The 18051-nt window shown below is 36.1% G+C and overlaps 1 protein-coding gene across 1 annotated transcript in view; it reads left to right on the top strand.

The window, feature by feature from the left end:
* FCHSD2 (FCH and double SH3 domains 2) overlaps positions 1 to 18051 on the top strand; it is a 289630-nt gene that overhangs the window by 199563 nt on the left and 72016 nt on the right. Inside the window, exon 9 of the mRNA XM_064288657.1 lies at positions 17753 to 17875. Coding sequence (XP_064144727.1) covers positions 17753 to 17875 — 123 coding nt within the window. The remainder of the gene's footprint in view (positions 1 to 17752; positions 17876 to 18051) is intronic.

The following is an 18051-nucleotide window of genomic DNA, read 5'->3' as shown; positions in this document are numbered from 1 at the left end:
TCTTTTGTATATAGGGTTGCTATGAGTTGGAATCAACTTGTCAGCACCTAACAACAACGAGATGGCTATGATCAAAAAAACAGAAAATATCAAGTGTTGGCAAGGATGTGGAGAAATTGGACCTTTCATACATTGCTGGTGGGAATGTAAAATGATACAGCCACTTTGGAAAACAGTTTGATAGTTACTCAAAAAGTTAACCATAGAATTACCATAAGACTCAGCAGTTCACTCTTAGGTGTATATTCAAGAGATTGAAAATAGATGTTCAAACAAAAGTTGAGTACATGAATATTCATAGCATTAAGAAATTAGAAACAATCCAAATGTCCATCAGCTGATGGCTAATCAAAATGTGATATATCCATACAATTGAATATTATCCAGCCATAAGAAGGAATGAGGTACTGATTCATGCTACGACATGGATAAACCTGGAAAACATTATGCTGAGTGAAAGAAACCATTATGCTAACTGAACACAAGAGGCCACATGTTGTACGATCCTATTTATATGAAATGTCCAGAGTACGCAAAAGTAAATTAATGGTTGCAAGGGGGTGGGAGGATAGGTAACAACTTAATGGGTGCCGTGTTTCCTTTTGGGGTGATGAAGATGTTCTGCAATTAGATAGTGGTGATGACTACACAACCTTGTAATTTACTAAAAGCCACTGAATTGTATGCTTTGAGGTGGTGAAATTTATATGAATTATATCTCAATAAAAACAAACTTGACAACTAGTTACTGAAAATCTTCCTTCTCACCAATAATCCAAAAAAAAAAAAAGAAATTATAACAATGTTTATTTATCCATTAAATGGCAAGTTAAATATTTGTTAATACATTCATATTCCATTGTTGAGAGTGTAAAGTAATACAGTTGTTTTGGAGGACCTGTAGGTGGTAAAGTGGTTAAGAGTTTGGTTGCTAACCAAAAGGTCAGCAGTTGAAATTCACCAGCCTCTCCTTGGAAACCGTATGGGTCAGGTTTTTTTGGTTGGTATTGGTAATATGTACCAAAAGCCTCAAAGTGAACTATGATCTTTGCCTCAGCAATTATGTCCTAGAAATTTATTTGAAGGATATAAGTAGAGATATATGCATAGATTTGTCTACAAGCATGATGATTACAATGGGATGGGAAAAAATGGTGAATTTGCATATCTTTTTTTTGTAATTTATTCATGTCTTGACCGTTTTTAAATTGAGTTTTTTGGGGTCTTTTTATTCTGAGTTTTTAAGCATTTTTCATGTATTATGATTAGTCTTTGATAAAAAGTGAAAATACTTTCTCCTGGTTTATAATATGTCCTTTTACTTTGCTTATGGTATTTTTTGCCATCAAAATATAAAATTTTTATTGTATTTGGGAAAATTTGAAGTCCTGATTGGTCATGAAGAACTAAAATTGAAATGAGATTAATTAGTACTAATAGTAAGTCAGTAGATCTGATGTTTTATTGAAATGCTTTTATTTGTGAAAAGATGCCATTTCCCTCTAATTATATACATCTAGAACATTTCACAGTGTGATTTTTTTTTTTTTTTTTTTGCTTGGTATCGAAATAATGCAGTCTGTCAGATTATTACTGCAGAAACCATAATTTTTTTCATTACTAGTTTTTCTCCTAGTGCTAGTAGAAGATATTTGTACAAAAATGACTTCCATACATTCCTCCAACCCTCATGAAATTATTATCCCTCTGTTCTAACTGCTCTTTGTACGCAGTGTACGGTTCAAAACCTTAATTTCCAGTGTTACCTCTTGAATAGCCAACATTTGTGTCTTGTATGATTAATCTCCTATCTCCTATGCAAGAATGACCAAGCTGTAATGCTTCCTTGGAAGTGTATTTCTAGCTAGGCTGTAGTTACTTCTACCTTCCACCCACTTTATTACATGCAGTCCTTAACTCTGCCCATCGTGTAAGTGTTCCATCAAGCATTGTTTCTGACCTGATTATTCTGAGGCATCATTGTACCAATACTGGCCTGACATTTAAATCGAAATACGGCTTATCAGCAGTGATAATGAAGTATAATTAGTATCTGGGTTCACCATATACTGATTAGTACATGGGTTCGCCCTAAGTCAGAATTGACTCAACAGCAACTAACAACAGCAAAAATAATTAGCACATATTTTAAATGATGGAAGCAAAGCTGATCAGAAAAACAGCAGATCAGAATTGTAAAGCAAAATCAACTATTAGTATAATTGAAAAGGAGAATTAATGAATATATTCTATTGTCATCTATGAACCTCATCTATCATTCTCTTCAATTTTTTCCACTTTCATTAAAACTACTAATAATTAATCAAGGTGATGTGAATTTTGCTTTAACCACTTTCCCATAATCAAAGCTAGTAGGCTTAATGATTAGTGAAATTAGGGAAAACAAAGAAGCCGAAGGGGTTTGTTTTTTTTTGTAATTGATTTCCTATAGAATTGCAAGTCTTCACCCAAGATTTGAGCTTGTCTGATCTCCTGTACCATAGTCCCCATACTGTTATGTGCTGCCTTTCCCCTGATCCAATTTTATTCTAATTTTCTCCCTCCCAGACCTTTCCATCAGGCATCAGGGACTTCTATCCAATAATAAACAAATCCCTTATTTCTTCAACATTAAATATGTACATACACAGATGAGGCCACAATGAGTCTGAATCAACTCAGTGGCAACTGGTTTGGCTTTTGTTTGATTACCAAAGTACCATAAGAAAATTTCCAAAGTATACAAAAACCCAAAGATAAAACTAAAATAACTGTAATGCCACTACCTAACAGTAACCATTCTTACTGTCTGTATGTATTACATGTACGTATATTTCAAAATTGGTACCATCCTATGTATGTACTTTTTTTCACAAAAAAAAAATGCATTTTGAACTATTCCTGCCTTTTAAATCATACTTGAAAATGTAACTTTAATGACCCCACGTAGAATTTGATCATATTTATATGCCAGAAATTTTCTTTCTTTTTTTTTCTGCCTTTTTTTTTTTTTTTTTATAAGTCTACAGTGAATATTTTTTATACGGATCTTTGTCCAACTCTCTGAAAACTCGTTTAAGATTTTTTTTAAGAAATGTAGTCACTGGGCCAAAAGAAAAAAAAAAAGTTAATACTTCCCATATAGACTGAGAGATTGCCTTCCAGAAAGATTATATCAGTTTACACTCCTCAAAGCAATGTATGAAAGTGTTCATTTCCTTGCACCCTTTTCAACACTGTGTTTTGTGATTATATAAATATATATAAACTACCACTAGGATGAATGTAGAATATTCTTAATTTTTTGCTTACTAATAAGTTAAGCGTTTTCATTTTGTGTTATTAAACAATTCATCTGATCAGTTACAAATTAATGCAAAGAGTGGATCATTAAAAGAACAAGGTAGTTAATGCTAAAGGTAGTAATGATACATTCATAGAATTAGAGTCTTTTATACCAAGCAAACTGATCCAACATAATTTTTTATTAAACACTATAGATACTATTTTAGACACAGAATATGATGACTTATTAGCAAATAATTTTATTTCAGGCCATTCACTCATTCATTTAACAAATATTTACTGAATTGCCTTATATGTGCCATTCATTGGAGACATAATAGTAAATAAGACCACATGGCCCCTGCCACCCTGAAGGAGAATAAAAATTTAAAAATAGCTTTATTTATTCATCATTTATTATTTGCCACATACTATGCTAAACTCATTGCTTTTTATTATTTCCCTTAATGTTAAAATGATATTTGGAAACTACGTTTTGCAAACAAGCATGTATTTGATGAAACCTGTTCAAATCAACTGAAACAGCAAATGCTTTGTAAAAAGTTGTCAGTACCTAAAGTGTGGTACATTTGTGAATAGTATACAGATTCACACACAAAAGCCCCGTTTAGATATTGTTGTAAGACTTTCAGTTTTTAGCATTTTGATAGTGATGAGTTTGAAAGGCTAAGGATGATGACAGGGCTAAAATTTATTTGTCCTGCTTCTATGAAATTAGAACCAAGAATCATTTGTGCCAGGCCATAAATGCCTTTTCAGTTTGGTTCTGCTTGCTTACAAATAAACCACTTTCTGCATATAGGCTATATCCCTGTCACACAAAACATCAGGGACCCTTGCCAGAGGGGACTGTAAAAGCTATCCATATATGTTGCCGAAGAAACTCCCTGGAACTTCTCTACTTGCTTACAGAAAGAGTTACCCACCATCTTCATAGATTTCCTATAAATCGGGTAGTTTTCTCTGAAAGATAAAAGCTAAGAGAGAAATGGGAATGTTTTTACCAGTAAAAGAGGCAGTTTTCAAAATCTGAATAAACATCTATAACTCTTGAAAGAAAATTAAGTTTTAAATGTAGGTATCATTAAACCTGGGAATAAGGAAGTAGAAACTTTTTTGTTTTATTAATTCCAAATTTGTCTCTTAAAAAGATTCTGGTGGCAGTCAATTGCAGCCACAGTCTTACCAAGTGGAAAAAACAAATGTTTAGTTATAACTTTTGTTAGTGGGAATTAATGTCATTACTGCTGAGAAATGGATCCTGTCTTTCTTGACCTTCCTTCCTGCATGTCCTCAGCTGATGTTTTTTCTGTGATTCAAATACTGCTGAGCACAGCAGAGACTTTTGCTGGAATTGACTTCAATATGGATATGTGAGTGTTTATAAAAGAAAAGCCAAATTCTTTTTCTGTTGGCTCTGTACATGAAAGCTTTGACATTCTGAATAACTACCTGCCAAAAAATATATAATTTGGCTATTGTGTCAAATTTTAAAATATCCTGCATTATATGTTTAGTAGCCCAGAGGCCCCTTATATTAAATTTAAAGACCAAAATTTTTGTGACTCTATTACTAAATGTTTTTAGAAAATACTCATAAGATAATCTTATATCTGCTCTAGAGGGTTAACTCAAAGAGCATTTTAAAACCTACTGAATTGATTTATTAGAAAAGCAAAAATAATCAAAATGATAAATAAGGATAAGACCCACTTTAGGTGAAGGGAAGGACAACACTCAGTACAGGGGAGGTCAACACAACTGGACTAAACCAAAAACAAAGAAGTTTCCTGAATAAACTAAATGCTTCAAAGGTCAGCAAAGTAGGGGCAGGGGCTTGGGGACTATGGCTTCAGGGTACATCTAAGTCAATTGGCATAATAAAATCTGTTAAGAAAACATTCTGCATCCCGCTTTGAAGTGTGGCGTCTGGGGTCTTAAACGCTAGCAAACAGCCATCTAAAATGCATCAATGGGTCTCAACCCACCTGGCTCAAAGGAGAATGAAGAACACCAAGCTCACAAGGTAATTATGAGCCCAAGAGACAGAAAGGGCCACATGAACTAGAGACTACATCATCCTGAGACCAGAAGAACTAGATGGTGCCCGACTACAACCGATGACTGCCCTGACAGGGAGCACAACAGACAATCCCTGAGGGAGCAAGAGAACAGTGGGATGCAGACCCCAAATTCTCATAAAAAGACCAGACTTAATGGTCTAACTGAGACTAGAAGGACACCGACGGTCAGGGTCCCCAGACTTCCTGTTGGTCCAGGATAGGAACCATTCCCGAAGCCAACTCATCAGACATAGATTGGACTGGACAATGGGTTGGAGAGAGATGCTGATGAGGAGTGAGCTACTTGCACCATGTGGACACTTGAGACTATGTTGGCATCTCCTGTCTGGAGGGGAGATGGGAGGGTAGAGGGGTTAGAAACTGGCAAAATGGTCACAAAAGGAGAGACTGGAAGGAGGGAGCAGGCTGACTCATTAGGGGTAGAGTAAATGGAAGCATCTAGTAAGGTGTGTATAAGTTTATATGTGAGAGACTGACTTGAATTGTAAACTTTCACTTAAAGCACAATAAAAATTATTTTAAAAAAATGATAAATGAGTCTTGGGATTAGCTTTGATATTTACTGGTTCCAGTAATTAAGAACTAGACCATTCTCTTAATCAGAATTGTGACTAGACTAGACAAGAATTAGAATTGTAATTTCTAAAAGACTTTCAAGACACAGGTCCCTTCCCAGCTGTTTTGGTGTAGAACACAGGCAAAGCAATGATTAAAGTTGAGACAGAGATTCCCCACTACTTGCTGGCAGATGCCTAAACTTCCGTTTCTGGTAAGATGCTGCAGTCCACTTGACTCTCTTCCAGTCAGGAAGACACCTAGCAAGTCCCTGACTTGTCCTGCTGGCTATGGGCAAACCTTAACACCAGAAGTAGAGAAGTACAGTGTAAATGGTACCTGACTTGGTTCTTCCCAGGTCTGCTGCTGCTCTGAACATTCTTCACCATCTTAGACCTGCTTTGTCTAGATCTTTGAGACTTTCTCAGTCCTTCAAGTCATGCCATGTTCTTAAAATTCTAATATCATCTGTCAGCCTCTGGTAGGCTTACATCTAAATTCCAGTACAACTCTTGGAATTCAAAATCCCCCATAATCGGAACTCACCTTACTCCCCCAGCCTTACCTTCAGTATTCTTCATAATTTTCCTTCGGGAAACTCCATCCTGACATTGAGGATGTTGGGGTTACCCTTCCCTGCCCGGGATGCCTTCTTCCTATCTCAATTTAGGTCACACTTAAGGGGCACAGTCTCTGAAAACTTCAGCCAGCATTAATTTTTTTCCATTACTATTCCCTTACTGTTCATACATAGCACTCATCCTTACTTTGTTCCATATTTTGATTCTATAAACACCTGTTATTCTTTAATTGTTTCACATGTGTAAGTTTTATCTTATGTTCTATATTTCCCATGGTGCTTAACATAATGTTGAATGCACTCATGCGTTATATCCTCCAGAAAGTCTTCCTTAAACCTCCATGTTTGTCCAGGTACTGTTCTTCTAGCACCTTGTAAAAACTTCTATGTTAGTACTAATTAGTTGAAATTATACAATTACATGCTTGTCTCCAATGCTAGGCTAAGTTCGTCATAGTTAGTGTTCAGTCACACATATACAAACACAGACTCAACCGGTAGCATAGTTCCTGGCACAGAGTAAAGTCTCAGAAATATTTTATTAAATTGAACTGTGGAATCATTATCATTGTGTTTATGACAGATTCCCTTTTGTCATAGTATCCCAAATTCCGTAGAAAAGTCAGATGCAAAGAGATCCAGCTGTTATGGGTCGAAGGTGGTTGTTCCTGTTGGAGACTGTCTTGGGGCTGTAAAGGATCAGACGATGTCCAGTGCAACCACTAGTTGTTTTTTGGAAATGAGCACTGGAAACATCTAAGGGGATCAGGCTATTTCCTTTTCCATTAATGGTCCCGTATATTCAGGAAATATATTTAACTCTTCCTAAGACTTCAAGGTAAGGAACTTTCAAATTGCCAGCATCAGGGATATTGCTTCCTGAGTTAAAACTAGGGCTTTGTATTCCTTCCTATAGTCTTACAAAAGAATTTGATGAAAATTCTCTGGTAGAAAATAGAAATGGTTAAGTTTTATTATTTTAATAACCATCTTTTACAAGTATCATACTTTTTTGACTCCATCAGATCAGGAATTTGAAGATCAAGAAGATTCACTATCATCCCAGAGCCATGTTGCTAGTAAGTGGTAGAATTGAGATTGGAATGTAAGTCTGTATAGTTTCAAAAGCCCCGGCTTTCCACTGCACCAGGCTGCTTTGGGGTTACAACCTAAATACTGAGATGGTTTTAGCATACTCACAACCAGATGATTATAGTAGTACAGCAAACCTCTTTCAGGTATCTGGCTTCCCTGGCATGCTATTAGATAACTCAAGAGCACAGAACAGACTTTATGGAAAAGCCGTATTGAATTTTTCTCTCCTAGCTTTATAATTCAGACAGAAACTTCCTTATTTGTTTCCACCTTCACAAATCCTGAAGTAACTCGGTGCTTTAAAATAAAACAACCAAGTGTAATATTAGGTGATGCGTTTCTAATTTTACCTGATGTCAATTGACAAATGCAGCCCAGAACCGTGTTTTGATCTTTTTAAATTCATAAAAAGCTACTTCTCTTCACATCTCTAAAGGGAAAACTCCTAGTTAAGTGCAGCTTGGGGTCTTAGAAAGATAAACAAAGGCAGACAGGCAGTCAGTCTTTTCTTCCAGCATCAGCAAAGGAAGGAATACTGTAGAATTTCAAGATTAAATTTTAAGACAGCTCACATTTGTCATCATTTTGATGTTTGTATCCCCATCTTTTACCAAAGGCTGCTTCAAAATGCCCATTGCCCTCAGAAAAGAAGAGTTTGCTTTTCTAGGCTGCATTAAGGAAACTCAGGAGATTTCAACATAACTCTATGACTACAGAATGTGTGCCCTTCCTGGATCTAAACAAGGAGGCCACTGTTCAAAGTTCTCACTTTAGAGGAAATTACATCAGATGCTTAGAAAAATGACACATTTTCTTCTAATTCCTGATTCGTCATAATTTTCTTCTTCAAATAAATTCCAGGGAATTTATACTTTCCTGTAAAGTAAATGTTTAGTGAAGCATCCTAGAATTTTATGTTTCTGAATTTGTCATTAGAATATCCCCAATTTTTTTTATTATTGGGTTCCAAACTCAGCTGATTTTTAGGAATCAAGTAGGTCAAATAAAGAGGGCAGAGGTGCTACGTGAGGGAATGTGTGGTTATGGCTAACAGGAAATAACATGGCTGCTTAATACAATTCAAATTCAATTAAAAAAAAATACTGCTGGACCGTTAAATCATATTGCTGATCAAAGACCTCATGGTTTTTCAGTTTAGATATTACAGAATTCTTCCTCTAACAATTTGTATAAAATAGTCCAAAAAATTTGGACTGTTTTAAAAATATATGTTTGGATGATTTAACTACCAAACTTTTGCATATTGGAGACCATCAAAGAGCTCATACTACCAGATTAATTCATATTTGTATAAACTTTGAAAAGCGACTTTTCCTGTCATTTCTGAGCATGTATGTGAATTCTAGTGTATCATTGATTAAGAAATGTATTGCTCTTCACACAGGTCTCTATGAATTGAAATCTCTGCACATCTGTTCACTTGACCTAGAACAAACAACTCTACTTAGAGAACAGTTTTGTACCTTTCTCATTTAAATGCCTAAATGCTAGACAAGGCTCAGATTTGTCTTCACCATGCAAGCCCTGGTCAAACTCTTATAAATAAAAAAAAAATTTTTTTATAGCGTTTAATTGAAGAAACAGATAGTAAGGCAAACTATTAAATTATTACTTACAGTTAATTATATGGATCAAGGCTTTCTCCTTATAATGTAACCAAAGAATTAGTTTTGATGCTAGGATTTATATAAGCTTCAGTTATCATCCATAACCCTTTAGTAAGGAGTCTCTTGGTTGCAGGTAACAAAGATCCAACTCACAATAACTTAAGCAAAACAGGAGAATTTGTTGGCTTAGATAAATAACCAAATCACAGAAAAGATGAGATGGTTCTTACTCAGGAATCGCTCCATCCAAGGATACTGTATATCTCTCTCCTGTACCCTGTTCCCATCCTCACTGTACCGAAGTTCTCTTCACTGCTTTTCCCTGTGATTTGACTTAATTCTGGAGCCCTGGTGGTGCAGTGGTTAAAGTGCTTAGCTGCTAATGGAAAATTTGGCAGTTCAAAACCACTAGCCGCCGCTTGGTAAAGAGATGTGACCGTCTGCTTCTGTAAAAATATACTTCTTGAAAACCCTATGGGGCAGTTCTACTCTGTCTTATAGGGTCACTATGAACCAGAATCAACTCAACAGCAGTGGGTTTTGGGGGTTTTACTTAATTCCCTCCTACTGTAGACAGGCTCTCTTTACATGATGGGAAGAATGGCCATTTGGTGGAAAGAATAGGCCATTTCGGACTTGTCTTCTTTCAGCTTCCATCTCAGTAATGACCTAATTTAGGTCAGTTGCCCACCTTTGCCCCATAACTGTGGACAGAGGCCAGGGGAGTGGGATTCTATCTTGTAGACCAGCCTTGCCTGCAAGCTCACCCTTGTGGTCAGAAGAACACGGTCTCTTGCTGCAAGGAGGGAAGAAGGCATACAAAGTCTTCTATGTTTTATATCTTGGGATTTCACATAAAAAGATGCCACTACTAAAAATATTTGAAACCTATTACCTTAGACAGAGTTTTGTGAACTCAGTTACTTCTCAGCTTGGACAAAATGCTACTACTAATGTTATATCACATCATTAGGCTTAATTTTCAGTCATGGGGCTCAGGTGTGGGCTGATTCTTTTTTTTACATGTGAATTCTGATCAAATATTATTTATTTTTAATTTTTATTGTGCTTTAAGTTAAAGTTTACAAATCAAGTCAGCCTCTCATACAAAAATTTATATACACCTTGCTGTATACTCCTAGTTGCTCTCCCCTTAATGAGACAGCACGCTCCTCTCCACCCTCTATTTTTGTGTCCTTTCAGCCAGCTTCTGGCCCCCTCTGCCTTCTCATCTCCCCTCTAGACAGAAGCTGCCCACATAGTCTCATGTGTCTACTTGATCCAAGAAGCTCACTCCTCACCAGTATCATCTTCTCTCCTATAGTCCAGTCTAATCCCTGTCTGAAGAGTTGGCTTTGGGAATGGTTCCAGTCTTGGGCTAACAGGTGGTCTGGGGACCATGACCTCTGGGGTCCTTCTAGTCTCAGTCAGACCATTAAGTCTGGTCTTTTGACGAGAATTTGAGGTCTGTATCCCATTGCTCTCCTGTTCCCTCAGGGGTTCTCTGTTGTGTTCCGTGTCAGGGTAGTCATTGGTTGTGTCAAATATTATTTATTGTTGTAAAAATATAAGTAACACAACATTTGCCAGTGTAACGTTTTTCATTTGTACAATTCAGTGAAACCAATTACATCAATCATGTTGTGCAACTATCACAGCATCTGTTGCCATATTTTCCATGACCACAAACAGAAAGCCAGTGCTAGCTAAACAAAGGTTCTGCTCTTTCCCTGTCCCTCCTATCCCTGGCTGCCAGTGTTAAACTTTGATCTCTGTACATTTGCCTATTCTAAGTGTTTCATATTGTGAAATTATGTAATATTTGTCTTTTTGTGATTGACTTATTTCACTCAGCATAGTATTTTCAAGGTTTATCCATGTTGTGGCATGTATCATGACTTCATTTCTCTTGATGGCAGAGTAATATTCTATTGTGTGTACATACCACATTTTGTTTGTCTGTTCATCGGGTTGACGGGCATTTGGATTGTTTCTACCTTGTATTTGTTGAACAAATATTTATTGAATGCTAGCAATATATCAATCCCTTGTCTTCAGCACAAAAGACACAGTGGTAAAACAAACAGACCTGAGCCCTCCCATACACACAAAAGGAGAAACAGACATCACCAATGCAAAGTTATATTCTGTGATCAGGAATTATGAAGGAGAAAGACAAGAGGGATGTCCAGTATAGATAATGATTAAGTAAAGAGCTTAAGGATGAGTAAGAGCTAGCCAGGCCAAGGGGGAGAGAGTAGAAAGTATTCAAGGCAGAGGAATATTGGGGGAACCAAAAAATGTACATTCTAAGCTAAGTGTAACATGGAACAGTAAGTGAAGAAGCTGAAGAGATAAGCCAAGTCCAGATTGTGCAGTCTCCGATGATTTTTTTTTTTACTTCATCCTAAATATAATGAGTAGTCAATGAACAGTGACAACCAATCAAGTAAAATAAGAAATTTAAGGTAGACGAACCCCTGAAACTATTGCCCTGAGATTATCTTTAAACCTTAAAAAAAAAAAAAAATGTTTTTTTTTTAAACCAGAAGTCTTCTTAAAACCAAATAATAGTTTAATTTATTTTAAAAAATCAGCCTTGAGCACTATGCTCTTTTAAGAACTATCTATATGGATCAGATTGAGAACAGCAACTCGAAAGATTAGGGGGCAGTGAGTTTATGTTAATGAAGGAGGAACAACTGAGAAAAGGAGGGTGAGAATGGTCACACAACTTGAAGAATGTAGTCAGTGTCACTAAATTGTACATGTAGAAACTGTTGAATTGGCGTATGTTTTGCTGTGTATATTCTCAACAGCAACAATAAAATAAATAAAATTTAGAAACAGAAAAAAAAAGTTAGAAGCATCTCCTAGCTGCAGTATGGAAACGGGTTAGTGGGAGGGACAAATGAATGCATGGCAGCAGATAAGTCACTGCAGTAATCCAGATGACACAGGAAGGCCCCCGGGTAGTAGCTGTGGAGTTTGGGAGGAGGGTTTGGACTTGATAAATAATTAAGAAGTAGAATCAACAAGATTTAGTAATTAACTAGATGTGGGGAGTAAGAGGTGAAACACTGACTTTCACGTTTCTCACCTAGGCAGGTGGGTGAATAACGGCAGGATTCACCGAACAAGGAACATGAAAAAGCAGGTGGAGAGGAGAGAATGGTTCAGTCTGAAAGGCAGTTTGATATATTGGTTTGAAAGTCAGAAGAGGGAATAATTAAATATTTTTTTCTCCAGAGCAGAGCTGACCCAATTAACATAAATTAAGTGCTTGATTCTCTAATTCACTCCTGAATTATTGTCTCAGTACCTTCCCTCTTTGATAACTACGACCTGCTTTTGTAGCTACCACCCCTCTCAGTTCAGTTGTATTCAATGATCATGTATTGCTGGCTGTCTCAGCTAAGTGTTGGGGATAAAGGAAAGAAAGGTGCCTGCTCTCAAGGACTGGTTTGTTGTGGAAATCAGACTTACATACAAATGGTTTCAATACAGCTGATAAGTACTGTGATGGAGGAGTTGGTAAAAAAGCATTTTCAAGCTCTTTTCTTTTGGTACCCAGTATTTCATTCAGGTTTTTTTAGGACTACTACTTTTCTAAAATCATTGACTTTTGAAGTAAAGTCCATGTAAACATGCAGTGTGCCTTCTAATGACAAACAGTGATGAGACAGGACTACACAGCATTGCTTTGAACTTCATCTCTAGGCACCGTCCGTGCTTCAGACAGTTGCGGTTAACTTGAGTCAGGGGGGCTACAGTCCATCATCAGATCATCATCTGCTTCCTGTGCTTTGAATTCCAACAGTTTCTTAATTTTTGTACCCCCTTTATTAACTGTATGCACACTAGCAATAATCGACCTACGCCAGAGTGTTGCTAGCTCTCTTAATCTTATTCCCGAGAAAAATTGGTACGTGTGCAGGTTGATGAGTACTGCAGACCTCCAAGGGTGTTAATTAAAATTCAGGTAATTCTGAATGTTGAATACAGTGTAAAAATTATTTTCTGATTAATCTCTGTCTGTTGGAAGAGGTTTCCAACCACTTGGCCCATTTTCCAGCTAATGTAATTTCATTAAGCCATACTTGGGCCCCTGAAACCATGAGAGACCTTTAATGTGTTTGGTACTTGATGACTAATGGTGTGCTTTTCCTGGACTGGAATCTGTTGAGTGTAGCTTGCTTTTGAGCTAACTAATTCCTTGCATATCTGTTGTTGTAGTAAACTCTAGATTAAAGCATTCATTTATTTTTTTCCTTAAATATTTTTGAGTACCTGCTATCTGCCAGGCATTGCACCTGAATAAGACTCAGTCCATAACTTAGAATAATACCCGTATGACACATAGAAGAAGGTTGTGGGTGACACTAAGAAGGAACTAACTAGTTGAGTTGGTTTTGTAAAGCACTTGGAATGTGGTAAGCAGTTAGTAAATGTTAGTTGCCTCTGTTAACCATCATTATTTTTGGATATTTCCTACAAGTGGGATCATACAGTACTTGTCCTTTTGTGTCTGGCTTATTTCACTTAGCATGTTTTCGGGGTTCGTCCGTGTCATAGCATCCATTAGAACTTCATCCCTTTTTATGCTGGAATGATAGCCTATTGTATGTGAACACAGTATGTACCATGTTTTGTTTATTATTCACCTGTTGATGATCATTTGGGTTGTTCCCACCTCTTTGAGTATTGTGACTAATGCTGCAATGAACATTGATATACAAGTTTGCTTTAGAAAAAAAGTCACAAATCCTTATTGAAAGTAAATCTTTTAGTATAAGCAATTAGGTACTACTTGTTAACTAAGTTCTCATGCTTTTCACTTACGTTTTTTAACTCTTTCATATTAAGTATTGGACATCTATAACTCTGACGTTCCTTGAAATTGAATGAAGAAAGATTTATTTATACATCTGAATTCAAAACTGCCAGCAGAAGGTCAATATTTCTAATCAACTCTCATTTGGGAAGGCTTTGGCAGCCAAGTTTAGAAGATAATCATGTCTATTATTGGAGGAGCCCTGGTGGTACACCAGTTACATGCTTGACTGCTAACCAAAAGATTGGCAGTTTGAACCCACCCAGCAGCTCTGCAGGAGAAAGCAATCAAGTAAAATATTCAGTTTAGTATTTTTGTGGCAGTCTGCTTCCAAAATGTCACAGCCTTGAAAACTCTATGCCGCAGTTCTACCCTGCACACATGGAGTCGCCATGAGTCAGAATTGACAGCACCAAACAACGGCAACAGCATTAATGGACCCTAGGACTCCTGTGTTAGTTAAGCATCTCATAACTTAATGAGAATGATATGTGTTTTGTGGTTAAACTGAACTATACTGTAGCAACAAGTTACTTCTTCATTGACTTTGTAGTGTTTTAAAAAAAAAAAAAAAAAAAACTGTTGTCCTCAAGTCAATTTCAACTCATAGTGACCTTGTAGGGCAGAGTAGAACTGCCTTATAAGGTTTTCAAGGAGCAGCTGGTGGATTTGAACTGCCAACCTTTTGGTTAGCAGCCAGACTCTTACCCACTATGCCACCAGGGCTCCTTGTAGTGTTTAGATTATTTGTAGTGGTTAGATTATTTTAAATGAGTTTTAAGAACCTGAATGAATGAATAATTCCAGACTTTGTTCAAAATCAATGTTCAATTCCTTTATTGAGAATTATTATGTAAGGTCAAAACGAAGTAAAAGATTTTTATTTCTTTTTTTTTTTTTATACTTCCTCCTTCCTCTTCATGAGCTCCACACAGTTAGCACAGTGCCCAGGCACAGTGGGTGCTCAGTTTTTATTGTAGTGAAGTCAGAGGAAGTGTGCATGTCTTTGATTCATCATAAAAATACGTGCTTCCCTTTTTTGGAGCTCATGATGCCAAAATTACCAGTTGCTGAATTTAAACAAAATAACGCCGGTTTGTTTCCTACAAACACAAGCTTATGATCCACCTACCAAGAGCATTTCTAAGGCAAAAGCCTTATATCAGAAGGGTTTTTGTTTTTGTTTTTTTCATAAGTTCATGGAAATCATGTCCTAAGGTAGAAACTTGTATTCAGACTTAACATCAGCAGTTGCTCTGGGGATGTTACATAACTACATGGGCAGCATTTTAAAAATTTGGATGCCTGTATTTAAAGTGCTTGATGGTGCCATCTAGTGGTTTAAGTACAACAGAACGTGCACTTTTATTCCTCAATGCTTTAGGGACAGAATTTGTGTTGTTTTTTTTTTTAAACTCAGTTTTATGTGAAAGTTTAATGCAATATCCAAACATAAAATATATGTATATTTCTTTACTATAAAACGTCCATTGAGCATTCTTAGATGTTTCATGAAAACTACAAGCAACAATAGAAAAAATTGGACTTCATCAAAATGAAAAACTTGCCTGCATCAAAGGACACTATTGAGAAAGTGGAACGATAAACCATGAAATCAAAGAAAATATTTTCAGATCATATATCTGATAAGGATTGAGTATCCAGAATATATAAAGACCTCTTACAACTCAACAACAAAAAGACAAACAACCCAATTAAAAAATGGGCAAAGGACTTGAATAGACACTCCTCCAAGAAGATATACAAATGGCCAATAAGCACATGAAAAGATGCTTAATGTCGTTAGTCATGAGAGAAATGCAAATCAAAACGGCAATGAGATGCCACTTCACACCTGGTAGTAGTATGGCTAAATTAAAAACAAAATAACAACATTAATAGATAAATAAATAACAAGTATTGACAGGATGTGGATAAATTGCAACCCTCATACATTGCTGGTGGGAATGTAAAATGGTACAGCTGCTCTGAAAACAGTTTAATGGTTGCTCAAAAAATTAAGCATAGAATTATATGACCCAGCAGGTCCACTCCTAGGTATATATTCAAATGAATTGAAAACAAGTGTTCATACAAAAAGTTCACAGCATTATTCATAGTAGCCAAAAAGTAGAAACAGCCTGTATGTCTATCATAAATGGATAAACAAATGTGGTATATCCATGCAATGGAATATTATTCAGCCACGAAAAAGGGATAAAGTACAAATATATGCTGCAACATGGATGAACATTGAAAATACTATGTTAAAGAAGTTAAACATAAAAGGCTACGTATTTTAGATTCAGTTTATATGAAATATCCATAGTAGACAAATCCATAGAGACAGAAAGCAGCTTAGTGGTTGCCAGGGGCTTGGAGAAGGAGGGAATGGGGAGTGACTGCTTAATGGATATGAAGTCTCTCTTTGGGTGATGACAGTGTGGTGGAATTAGCTAGTGGTGATGATTGCATAACATTGTTTATGTACTAAAAGCCACTGAATTGTACCCTTTAAAATGGCTAGGATGGTGAATTTTATGTTATATGAATTTTACCTTACTTAAAAAAAAAAACTCCATTGATGACAAGACTCTAAACCTTTTTGATTATTATTCTTACAGTTATATTTCCCCATAGTTGTTGTTAGTATATATTTATTTTATTTTATTCTGCTTTTCTTAACCAAAAATTATTCAATAGAGACTTTTTCATTTGTACAGTCTTAACAGTCTTTATTTTGCCATATGTTTTTAGTGACTGTATATATCGTAGCTTAGTAATTCTCCAACTGTCCAGTGGCTTTCTTTTCTCTTTTTTAATTCCGAGGAGTCCTGCTATAAATGTTTAAACAAATAAGAATGTTTAAAACCCTTTATAGTTGATACATTGGTGTTTCTTCCCCAAAACAGTATCCCTGAATCACTTTCTTGATACTATTTCTATTGTGTTTTTTCTTTGACTGCTCTCTAATAACCAAAACCCAACCAAACCCAGTGCCACTGAGTCGATTCCAACTCATAGCAACCCTATAGGACAGAGTAGAACTGCCCCATAGAGTTTTCAAGGAGCGCCTGGCAGATTTGAACTGCCGACCGTTTTCGATTAGCACCCGTGGCACTTAACCACTATGCCACCAGGATTTCTGCTCTCTCATAAGAATTTACTAATTTGTAATTCTACCAATAGTACATGAGGAAACAATAATGGAGATTAATATTTATCAAGTGTCTATTCTAGGCATTGTGCATAGATTCATTCACATCCATTATTTTATTTAATACCCACATCTACTGTTACAAAGGAAACCCTGGTGGCGTAGTGGTTAAGTGCTGTGGCTCACAAAGTGGCTACGAAATTTAACACAGTAAGTAAACAAGCAAAGATCAGAACCCAGGCCTTTTGTCTCCAAATTTTGTCCTGTTTTTCCACAGCTTTATAAATGTTGAATTTTACTTTTTCTGTTTCTGTTTATTAAAGAAGTCAACATTTTCCCAAGTGATTATCTACTGCTTATATTTATTCTTACATAATAATCTGTATCTTTTGTCCATTTATTACTAATAATAGATTTTAAACTGAATTAACTACTTTTCTTGTAGGCAGTAGGCATTATGTGTTAAAGTTTTATGTATTTATTTTTTGCATTTTTTTTACTCCTATGTTACAGGCTCTTGATGGAAATGTGTATGATCACCTTAAGGATTACTTAATAGCCTTTAGCCGGACTGAGCTAGAGACATGCCAAGCTGTGCAGAACACATTCCAGTTTTTATTAGAAACCTCCAGCAAGGTAAGAAGACCTAACCAAGTTAGCTTTAGTGCAATAGGTGGTAAGTTATTCATTTTTAAAAACTAAAGTGTTTTTGCATACAAAGGTGCCAGTGATCTTAGAATGCTTTAAAGAACACATTTCCTGGAAATAGTATTCCTTCTAACAAAGTAGGAAGATGTTCTGTACTCCTTGTT

The sequence above is a fragment of the Loxodonta africana genome, chromosome 7 (assembly GCF_030014295.1).
Source record: "Loxodonta africana isolate mLoxAfr1 chromosome 7, mLoxAfr1.hap2, whole genome shotgun sequence".
Lineage (NCBI taxonomy): Eukaryota > Metazoa > Chordata > Mammalia > Proboscidea > Elephantidae > Loxodonta > Loxodonta africana.
The sequence above is the reverse complement of the archived record's forward strand: the minus strand, read 5'-3'. Positions and strand labels throughout refer to the sequence as shown.